We start from the raw sequence: 12,238 nt of genomic DNA, 5'->3' as shown, positions 1-12,238 counted from the left end.
GATGGATTATTTATCTCAAGCAAGTTCCAAGTCTCTGCAAATTGATTCTCATACCGTACTGAAATGAATGCACACCAATGGTTGCCTGGAAGGAAGGAGAAACGCATTCATAAAATCTAAAAAACAGTGATATGCTTTGGATAATGGTCGGGAGAAATGTAAAGGGAATTATTGTACGTGGGCAACAACATGCAGGAATACGTGTATGTTGTTTTAAAGAGAAACTCTGTTGTCAGTATCTGCTGGGCCTCGGCCTCTCTCTACCTTTGCTTCCAGAGCCGACAGTCAACACAAACGGAATGAGCAGGTTGAGGAGCATTCCCTCTCGTCGCTCCTGATTGGTGAACGGAGAGATCACGTGACTGAGAGGGAAGTCGTCTTTCAGCGCCTGGTACAAAGGGGAGGTGGGTGAGGAAGATGGGGTGGGGGATTAAAGAGGTAGAAGAGTGAAAGACTGGAATAAAGTGTAAACTGCGCTGAACTTGAATTCATTTCAGACAGAATATCAAAATAGTCTAAATCAAGATGATATTAATGTTATATTAATATTGATCTTATATAATCAATAGTTACCTAAACCAGAGCGAAAACCTATTAGTTAACAGCTGCAAATGTACTGATTATTACTGGTAAGAATTTACCTTTTAGGTAAGATAATTTTTTTCTTTGTTATTCTTTTGTTATTATTCAAGATTTCTCAATTAATTCTTTACTGAAATCAAATATTTATTTCAATCCAAGTTCAGTTGTGCTTTTTGTTATCTATCTAATTATTCATTGATGTACTTGTTCTTTTTTTTGTTATTTTTCCCTGATTTCTCCAACTATGAATTCACATGGCTCATGACTGTCGAATATTGTTTCAGCAAAGTTTTATTGCCTTACGGCCATATAAGTGACACTGCATCATACACACCGTCTCATTCTCTGGCAGAAATCACATTAAAGACATTTATTAAGGAATATAGCACTTTTTTATTTGTTTGGGAGGCGAGTGCGAGGAGAACAGGGTGAAAGGAGGTGGGGGGAGGCGCACCTGGATCTGCAGCGCGACCAGCCGGACCACCGCCGTGCTGAAGGGGAGCGGGGGGGAGAGATAAGGACTGAGATGGAGGAGAGGAAGTCCATCTGCTACACTAGAAGGACCAACCACGCCCATTACCTATCAACACACACACACACACACACACACACACACACACACAAGTACATATTGTGCATACAGCTACATGAACACTGTATGAAACATGGTAAACATGCATACAAATATACATGACATGCGTGTGTGTCATTCTTACGCCATACCAGGTTGACACAGACGTTGATAAGCGAGCGCAGGTGTGGCAGGAAGGAGATGATTGGCTGTCGCTGCAGAGTCAAACAGATTCCCTCGATAAGACTGCTGGCAGCCTCCCACTCCACCTGTCTCCTAAACACCACACACACACACACACACACACACACACACACACACACAGTCACAGAGTGCACACATACTCGCAAGCAGATTCTCACAGGCAACAAACCCAATAAACTCAAAATCATTCAATTCAATCAAAACAATAAAAAGGCAAAAGATTTCATAATTAAGCTATTAGCACACTAGTTATAATTCATAAAAATATTAACATTTTATATCAAGGCAGCCCAAAAGTACAAACCCCAGTAAAGTCTGTTTCATTGCAAATCTAACTGATATCATACTGACATAAAATACTGCAAAGCTCACAAACACAGCCAGCAAAACACATAAACAACCAACCCTGATGTGGCAGCATCACACCCTGATGCCTCTCCTTCTCTCACACACACACACACACACACACACACACACACACACACACACACACACACACACACACACACACACACATACACACACACACACACAGCGACAGCAGCAGCACTTACGGTACAGCACCAACGGCAGCACTACGGATGGCTTTACCACGAAGCCGTCTATCTACTGAACACACGGAGGCAGTGGGACGGGCACAGCACGGGACGCTCACGGGGGGAGAGAACAAGGGAACGGGGTGTGTTGGTGTGTGAGTTGAACAGACCTGGTGCAAAGTGCCTGAGGGCGAGCGCACCTGAGCGTAGGCATCTTGTGGATCTTGTTGAACATGCGGTCCAGCCTCTTCAGGATAAGGATGAGGGCGGGTCGGACGGCCTCTGCTGACCAATCAGTGATGGGCAGCATCTCCATGATGTAACGGCGTAAACCCCGACTCTCCATGGTCAACGTGTCGTATGGTGCCAGCTTCAGCAGGGCGTGGGCGATCTCTGCCAGCCTATGGAATGGACCGTACAGACACCCAAACACACACATACATACATGCATACACACATGCAGACCATGAACACGCCAACAAACATATGCACAAACACACAGATCAATACTCACTCACTCACTCACTCACTCACTCACTCACTCACTCACACACACACACACACATACAGACTAACACACATTAAAGACCGATTAATTGATTACTGGATGAATTGCTCAGTCTCGTTTCACCTCATGTGGGACTTGATGTCGAGGAGTTCAAGGGCCGTGACCCGAGGTTCCCCCGCGACGTTCTGCAGGATCTTCAGCCGCGGTCCACAGTGCTTGTAGAATTCAGTGCAGATGTTGAGCAGCGACTCACGTGGACGACGAAACTCTTCCCGGGCGATGCGCTCATCAAGCTCCTCCCTTGGCATGCCCTGACCCTCCTCCAGGAGGTGTAGGTTATCTCTGGGTACACACATGCAAAGATACACACAACACACACGCACACACTCTCAGTGAAGCATCTTTCTTCCAACCTATTTGTCCGGTTAAAGTAATCATACTGAGGTCCTGACCTGGTGTTGACCCCTCCAGACAAGGCATGGTTGGCTGTGGTCGCTCCCTTATGGCCCTGGTCACAACGGGACATCTGCGGCGCCGTCATGGGCCTGTGTGTTTTTGTGTGTGTAGTGTGTGTGTATGTGTGTGTGTGGGGGGGTTAGATAGCTCATTAATCTCTGATGTACAAATTCAAAAGTGCCTGACATCATCAGGACAAGATGTGCTCATTCATTTGAATCAATTGGGCAAATTGGCAGGAATATAACTCCTCTTTTCTCCTCTCTTTCTCCTTCAAACCAAATTTAACCAAGAAGTAATCCAAAATCCATGTGAAGACTTTTGAGTCCAGTCCAAATTGCTTTTTCGGTCTGTCAGCCAGCATTAATGGGTGGATTTTATTAAAGACAGAAGAGAAATCTGCAAAGAGGACTCATGCATGTGTTTTACAACCCCCCAGATGCACATACAGAAGTTTAAAAGCGTTACAATGGTGTCGTCTGTCCATCTTGCAGAACGATAAGCAAATTGTAGTGGGTCCAGGTCCTGTTTACATGAGTTAAAGTGGGTTTTAATAATCCTCTCAAGTGATTTAACCACCAGTGAGGTGAGGGAAATGGGCCTGTAGTCATTAGGATGAGGATGGATGAGGGATGACGGACTTTGGGAAGGGGGGCCACGATTGATGTTTTCCAGTGACAGGGCTACCTGGGTATCCAGTGAGCTTTGATAGAGGGAGCAGAAAATCCCACTCAGCTGGGCTGAGCAGTGTATTAACACCCTGCCACCCATGTTATTTTCATTACAATTCTTGGTATACAGTTATCGACATGCCCTTTAAATGCCCCCCTGGACTGTGATGATGCCTATGATGGCTGCTATAGATGACCTTAGTCTATGGTGGACTTGGACTGATGTGCTTTAAATGCGTCTATATGTTCTGTTCTGTACCACAAATTTCCCCCAGAGGACATTAAAGTTTTCTAAGTCTAAGTCAAAGTGTAAGACCTGGTCAAGGCCTCGGAGCTGTACAGCAGCGCCTGTAGGGACGTTGCCAGAGCGGCGATGGCAGCAATCTCATCCCTGGCGGCCGAAGCAGATTCCATGGTAACTGTGTTACTCTTCAATTTCTGGAGGAAACAAGGCACCAACGCCTCCAGTACCATCAGCATCTGAAGACTAGAAAGAGAAATATTACCATCTATCTTATTACTGTTATTACTATTATTATTTTCATTAATATTTTTATAGTTTTTTTTATAGTTTTTCATCTGTTCATATTCTATTAACATTTATGGTGACCGTGCATTGGCAATACAATTGTATTGTTTTTGTCATGCCAATAGAGCGAAATGAACTGAAACAAATGAGATGAAGATGAAAGCATTGTCTTTCATCATCTTGTGTTTGAGATCCAACTATGGGGAATGACATTTGGTTATGACCTTTGCAGAAGTGTCCAACTGCACCAAGTCTGGCTTTGATAGACGACAGCATGTCCAGCGCCAAGGAGCAACCATCCCCCTGGAAAAGCATATAAGCAGCAGTACTCCTCCTCAGTTGACATTTGTGTCTCACAACTCTTTCAGTAACTCCACTCACAGCTTCGACCTTGTTACCTCTTACTAGCCTGACACTAAACTGTCCACAAGAGGACACGTCCTCAAATCAGCTTCCACAGGAGGTAAAAAGGGTTCAGAAACACAGGTTGGTGCATATAGAGCTCCCTGTTCCAAAATGCACTTTTCCCCGACACCCGCTGGATCAGGAAATCCGAGCTAGCCACCCACGCTACCTCGCCAACTCCTTGTTGCCAGCCACCCAAACTGTCTTCTCTCCAATTTGCTAGCCGTCATCAGCTCCCCGCTACATGGCTCTTTCAAAGTTCACTCCCTTTGATTTATTTGAGGCTCTGTAAAGACTAACAGGGATCAGAATACCGACATAATTAGACGATTGGCCAATCGACAATTCAAAAAGTGAAGTTATGCAAAACACACAATGATTTTTTGCATAACTGTTCTCAATGAGTTTCAGAGTAAATCTCCCAAACAGCAATCTCTCCCCCTCAAACAACGTGACCTTCCTGGGGTTGAAGTTGAACTCTGTCTTGATGTGGTCTCACTTTTCAGCAGAGCATATTTCTTATCTCAGGGGATGCTTACCTATGTTCAAACCAGGCTCAAAAGTCTAGTACCGTGCATGCCACTGCCTCCAAGGGCTCATGGCATCAGCCTCACAGGTCCTTCCATTGGGGCTGTTGAGAATGAGGGACTTTATGAGTCTCATGTGCAATCTCCATTGTCATGTTACAGTTAAGCACATGCTCTGCGCCACTGGAAAAACACATTTTTACCATCAGGAAGCCCCTCTCAGGCTCATCCTCATGAGGAAATTTGTAACGACAGACACATCCCATACTGGCTTGACGGCATCTCACAGACCCCTTACTGGCTTGATGACATCTCAGCTGTGATCATGAGGGAAATCTGGGAGTAAGTCTATGTCCCATACGTGGATCTCGAACACGAGATGACGAAAAAGAAATTTAGGTTACTGTCGTTACCTCGGTTCTCTATAAATTCGAGTGGCAATATCCCCAAGACTTGTTAACTGAGAAGGAGTAGCGCTGCAGCGTCTTATATGCTTTTCCAGAAGAATGGGAGCTTCTTGGTATTGGACACACTATTGTCTGTCAAAAGCAGACTTGGTGCGTTTGGATGCTTCTGCAGAGGTCATCCTACATAGGTGGATCTCTCCACTACATGTTTCAGACAACCAGGATAATGACAGAAGCCTTCATTCATTATTCAAAGAGAGTGAAAGATCTGCTGTAGAAACAAAATGTGACAGCCAGTGACAAAGGAATAGAGGGAGAGAAATCACACAGAGGGTAAAAACCTGTAATTATTCAACATTTCCAAATCTACTTCAAATTGATTCTTAGCAAGCTGGAATAACAAACAAACAAAAGAAAACCAAGTAGAGCTGAAGGTAACCATGTCTGGACAACAGAGGTGTGTGTTTGTACCTCCTGAAGGATTCAGGTGCGTAGGCCACAACAGTAACACACAGCTTGATGGCTTCACTGATGGAGAAGGCCAAATCTTCATTACCATAGCAGAAATCTGAAACACATTATTCCTAATTATATATAAATTTACCACAAGACAAAGGAACAATAAAGAACCTCACTTAACAGTCTTCCATGGGAGAAAGAGCAAAAACTATTCACATTACTGCCATATTGAGCCATTTACCTCTATTGTGTGATTTGACTCTTTTCACTTTTGTGGATTGCTCTTTTGCAATTCTAAATTGGCTGAGATGGATTTTTATCAGTTTTGAAGCTGCATTAAGCAACCACCATTAACTGTTACTTTAGCATGGTGCGGATGTTGACCCAACATCCGCACCATGGTTGTTAGTAAAAGTTTTTAGAAATTCACTAATATGCAAAAGCCCTGTCATTTCTACTTATCTAACGCTCTTTCAAAAGTAGAATGATTGGCAAACAGGATCCAAAAACCCTATTCCCAGACAGCTGAATCAGTTCATCTGGACACAATGTCTACTGGGAGAAAGGTTTCATCACTCATCTAAGTGACTTCTTCAGTCTAAACTGACTGAAGGTATCCCCACCCTTATAAACAGCATGGCTGCATAACAACCACAGCCAATGATTGGTTTTATATGCAAACTGCCGTGACCATTAACTAGAGTTACAATGGCCATGGGGGGGATGAAGGTGGAGGTTTAGAGCTACACAGGACCAGTACATTAAGACAAATGTGTTGTGTGTTTAAAAGAAACAGTTTTTACCCAGAGAGCGAAGGGGTTTCTCTGCTTTGACCAGCTCCAGGGCATCCAGCGCATCCTGCGTCTCACCCTCCAAAGACACCAGCAGGTCAAACAGACACTGAGCTGACACGCCCTTAGACAGACCTGTACTAGTACTGGTCTGAGAGGGAACAGAGAAGCAGTGTGTGTGTGAGTGACTGTACGTGCGTGTCTGTGTGTGCGTATGTGAGAACAGTAATAGTCTTACTGGGAATTCCAGAAGGGGGGCCACACTGGCGAACAGCTGCAGGATGAATGGTTTTCTATGGAGGATGTAAAACTGCCGACAGCAGAACTCAATACCCAACCTCAACAGAGGATTACTCTCATAGTCTGCATACACCTAGAACAATAATCATAATCATGATAATAAATACTATCACTACTACTGCTACCTATGATGATGATGACAATAATAATAATTGATTCTAATAATGACAACAGAGGGTTACTCTCATAGTCAGCATACTACCACTACCACTACAAGAAATAACAATAGCAATATTAATAATCAAAGTAACAATGATAACAAACATCATTACTATTACTATGACTACTACTACTACCAATAATAGTAATAATAAAACAACAATAAAAACACTACTTCTACTATTCTGACTACTGCTACTACTACCAATAATAATAATTATTATTATCATAATATTTATTATTATTCATGGAAATAATGACGATAATAATAATGAAAACTACTACTACAAGTACAAAGAAGAAGAAACTATTTTTGGAGCAGTTTTCAAAACAGTGTTGAAAGGGTAAAGAGGATGAGGTTTGAAAAAATGAATGATGAATTAAAAAAAGACTAAATGAATAAATAAACGGTAAAAGTGAACAAATGAATGAATACCTGCAGCATGGTGGGCAGAATCCACTGGTAACCGCTGAGGGAGAAGAGGTGGTTGAAGTGCACAGCGGTGTTGATGGCAGTGGCCGTGTACTGCCTCAGGAGGGCGCTGTCCTCTGGGTGCAGCAACAGTGCGCCATTGAAGACGTTGAGGAAAAGCATCATCTCATCACCCCAGGGGTACTCACTGGGCATGCCCAGAAACATCTCCTCCAGCAGCTTGATCCACAGGACCTTATGAAGCGTGTCCAAACCAAACAGCTCCTTACCTGAGAGAGATAGAGAGGGAGAAAGAGAGGGAAGGAGAGAGAGGGAGAGAGACGTTTGACGAGACCGGATGGTCTCACCAAACACAGAATGTACTGTCTACATTTGAAGACATTTAAATGAGGACCCTGACGTTCTCTGCAGTTCATGTGCTGCATTTCACAGCAGCACTCTTCAGTTCCAACCACAGTCTGAATTTTGCTTTTCAAGGCTTTATCTGAGCTCTTGTGTTTGGTAGTTTTTTGATGGCACCCAATGCACATCCATTCTCTTTCAAAGAAAGATATGATGCTCCTTCTGAGGTTTTTCCTTTTTTTTCTGAAAGTTTTTTTTTCCTCTAATGGATTTTTCCCTCATCTGAATTGAGGGTATAAGGATAGGAGGTGACATCATTCTCACTTATCATGGAACTAAAACAATGAATAAATAAACTATACTTAACTTTGTGCTAAAATCATCTGGATTGTTCTTTTATTTCTAATTCTCATTCCGTCTATCTATCTATCTAGCTTATCTATCCATTCATCTATACACACACACACACACACACACACACACACACACACACACACACACACACACACACACACACACACACACAGAGTAAAACACGTTAATACAAAGATAGTATAATGATTCACTATCTCCATATTCAAATGTGAGGCTGCACCCTAGATGATGACACTATTTGGTGCTCTATAGTGTCCCTTGATGACAACACTATTTTGTGCTCTATAGTGTCCCTTGGCAAGATGTTCTGTTGTTCGGTGGCACAGTGTAGCTGAGACGGCCGCAGAAGAATCCTGTTGCTTTTTGCCAGAACTGCTGCCGAGTTGACAAACAGAGCTGCCGGTTGCCGGAACTACTGCCGAGTTGACGCGGACCTGCCATGGTTTACCCTTTCTGGGTACTGACAGCTGGGTAGACTGTGCCCAGGGATTTGAATTCAGAGTTACCTTCTCCTAGCCTTTGCCTAAAGAGGCATCAACCCACAACGCAGCAGGTGGATTTGATATCAGTTCCCTTCTCCTATCCCAATGTTTGGGTGGACAGGGCACCATGGGAAGTATCGTACAGGCATGCAGGAGGACCAGATCTATCAGTAGGGACGTCGTCTTTAGCCAAAGGGCCCTTGCTGAGGTAAGGTGCTACCCCTCTACAGCCTGCGGTTGCAGTTTAGCATCTTACCCAGGACTAATATATTCACATCGCTCTCCCGCTCTCTCTCTCTTTATATATATATATATATTTTATTTTTTTAAAGATTTTCTTCTTCTTTTTTTTTTTAGCATTTTCTGCTTTATTTTAACAGTGACAACAGAGAGAAACAGGAAAGGCAGGGGAGAGAGACAGGGGATGACATGCAGCAGAGGGCCCAGGCCAGATTCGAACCCAGGTTGCTACAGTAAGGACTCAGCCTTATGTGGTACCCCTCTACCAGGTGAGCCACTGGGACACCCCCCTTTAATTTGTTTTTTCTCTGATTCAACCTTCTTTCTTTCTTTCTTTCTTTCTTTCTGATCCCCCTGTCATTCTACAAATAAAGTTTACGTGACTGATATTTTTCACTTGTTATCAGGTCAAGTGCATTGCATCACATTTTCAGTTGTAGCAGAGGCGGTGCCAGGGCATCAGGTAGATTTCCTCGGATTTTTGTAAAACAAAATTAGTTTAATGCAACAGCAAAACTGGCACTTACAAATTAAGAAAGTCTTCATCTTGCTGAAATATGACTCAGTGAATCTTATTCAACTATGAGGGTTTGACTCAAAATTACAATTACATGTTCTATTAACCTATACATTATGGCTGGTGTCATCAAACTGACAGGGTGCAGCAGAACAATTCCATTGACTCTTCACACAGATGAACATTCATTTAACCTGAGGTCAGTTTGTCTTCACCAGTCAGAGACGTTTGTTTCGTTACTGTTTAAGAGGCTCACCGTGCTATGTCTCACAGTGAAAAAGGGTGTTTGCGTGCAGCTGTGCACCTTTTAGCTGTGGCTGGTAGACAGAGGATCTATCTGAAGGGGTGTGCATAAGGCTGACAGGACACTGTCATCATAACCATGACATGACACCTGTCGTGAACATGAAGGAAGCTTTATGGATGTTGTCATTAATTGTTATTCGGTCACTTGGGTCATTTTTAATACAAAGTTGACATTGTTTGACATGCTGTTGTGGTAGCAACCTGAGTGGGAAGGAGCCCCTCGATTTGATATATTTCACATGTCTGTAGCTCAAAAACAGACACCCCTTCAACACAAGTGTTATCTAACCAACACATTGTAGACATAATTCATAGCGAGGTGAAAACAAAAATCATCATAGCTTTTCCCACCTCAGTAATCAGGGTATTACATGTATGTATCTAGCAGTACACCAGACAGGAAACAACACATATGTATCTAGCAGTGCACCAGACAGGAAACAACACGTATGTATCTAGCAGTACACCAGACACAAAATGAAATGAACGTCTATGTGTAAGCGCATATTATTGTATGCAAGGATAGTCTACGTTGGTTGGTATTCAAATAAAACAAGCAGAAATAAAATTCATAACAAGAACATTTAAAAAACAATATTTCTTAATTTTGAAATAATAATAATAATATCCCTGCTTCTGGTCCTCCATCTCTATGCTTGCTTTTGGACATCTGTCCTACATCTTGCAATTTTTTCATTGCCTCTTATCATTGCCGCCTATGAGATGTAGATAAATTCATGTATGGATAAAATTGAACTGATTGTATGGTGGGCGTTATGTTGTGCGTTACCCTGTGGTTCGTTGAAGAGGGAGAACTCAGCGTCAATGGCAGTGCGGGGGAAGGAGGGCAGGCGGAGTAGGTCCTCCTGCAGGAGCGACACGTGGGACTGCTTATGCACCGCCGGCATGTGCTGCGTAAGGGAGATGAGGAAGAGGACGCGACCCACCTCTTCCAGCTTACGGGAGAACACCTGCACAGCAAGTGAGGGACGAGAGGAGAATACAGAGGGAGGGATGAAGGTAAAGGAGGGAGTCAGTGGGTTTTGAGTCACAACAGTATCTTGAAATGTGTGTTTTTGTGTATTCTCACTAACTTTCCGTTCTCCTTCTTAATCTGTGTGTGTGTGTGTGTGTGTGTGTGTGTGTGTGTGTGTGTGTGTACCTATATCATCTATCCATATTTCTGCATCCTTCTATTCATCTACCTTTCTGTCTCTGTTACAGACAGAAGATAAAAGTACAGGAACATTTAAGAATTCTGAAAATGAATTTATAAAAGTAGATAAACAGATAAACATATTGATTTTTACAGTAGGCCTAATCGTGACGCTCCACAAATGAGAGTGAAACTGTATAAAACCTTGGAAAGAATAAATATATATCATATGAACCGAGCAACTGGTGAAAAAATATATAAAGCTAAGCATGAACAGAATCATTGCTTGAGTTTCCATGATTTTATCCTGATTCTGAAGTTTAAATGTCCTTGCGAACCTGTTTCTGGATGAGCTCTTGGCCTTTCTCCGGCAGCATGTGGACCAGGTTGAGCTGAGGAGAGACAGACCGGCGGAACGGGTAGATATCTCTGACGTACGTCTGGAGGAGAAATCAGATCAGCAAACCAACAATATACATCAGAAAACCAGATAACACCATGAACTTAGTAGATCCACACAAGGAAAACAAGTCAAGAAACTAAAACCATAACAACACAACTACTGTAGAAACTATCCACACAATAGAATATTGTGGATAAAAGATATTCTATCTCCCGGACGAGGATATGACGATGGCCTGATGGCCTGTCCAGGGTGTCTCCTCGCCTGCCGCCCAGTGACTGCTGGGATAGGCTCCAACATCCCGTGACTCTGAGTAAGGACAAGCGGTTCGGATAACGGATGGAGGGAATTAAGTGCAACATGAACTTGACTTGAATGTTGCAATTTAACATACAAATAACTTAATAGTATCAAATGAAGTGCAAAGTGTTGTGTCTGTTTTAATTTACTGTACCTTGCATTGCACAGTATGTGGTTTTGTAGTTTAACTTATCTGTATTTTTTTTCTCTTTACTGTACCTACCCATGTCCTACAGTTGAAAATGAGCTCTGCTAAACTGGCATATTTACAGAAATATTTATCGATATGGAACGTAAAACTGAACTAAATACACTAACGCTAAAACAGAATGATCTGCAAAGTCCAAGAACACACACTGAACAAGATTCCTTCCTCAAATAAATGACTGTCCCCACCTTGGAATAATGGATGAGGTTCCAGCGTTTGTCCATCAGAAAGTAATGTGCTGATCTGGCTTCAGGAATGTTGAAGAACTCCAGACACTCCTGATGGAGAAAGAGAGAAAAGTGGTAAGAAATACACCTTCATTTCAGATACATTAAAAACTTATCTGGATTTTAGGCATTTAGGTGATATGT

The 12,238-nt window shown here is 42.8% G+C and overlaps 1 protein-coding gene across 1 annotated transcript in view; it reads right to left on the bottom strand.

Moving 5' to 3' along the window:
- Positions 1-12,238, bottom strand: part of LOC130131608 (protein unc-80 homolog) — a 106,067-nt gene that overhangs the window by 10,842 nt on the left and 82,987 nt on the right. The window contains 14 exon segments of the mRNA XM_056301372.1: positions 265-388; positions 1,037-1,162; positions 1,306-1,429; positions 2,064-2,294; positions 2,525-2,743; positions 2,854-2,946; positions 3,845-4,015; positions 5,868-5,964; positions 6,659-6,797; positions 6,885-7,019; positions 7,542-7,807; positions 10,591-10,771; positions 11,295-11,396; positions 12,056-12,145. Coding sequence (XP_056157347.1) covers positions 265-388; positions 1,037-1,162; positions 1,306-1,429; positions 2,064-2,294; positions 2,525-2,743; positions 2,854-2,946; positions 3,845-4,015; positions 5,868-5,964; positions 6,659-6,797; positions 6,885-7,019; positions 7,542-7,807; positions 10,591-10,771; positions 11,295-11,396; positions 12,056-12,145 — 2,098 coding nt within the window.

This window comes from Lampris incognitus, chromosome 21 (genome assembly GCF_029633865.1).
Source record: "Lampris incognitus isolate fLamInc1 chromosome 21, fLamInc1.hap2, whole genome shotgun sequence".
NCBI lineage: Eukaryota > Metazoa > Chordata > Actinopteri > Lampriformes > Lampridae > Lampris > Lampris incognitus.
This window is presented reverse-complemented; position numbering and strand designations above follow the sequence as displayed.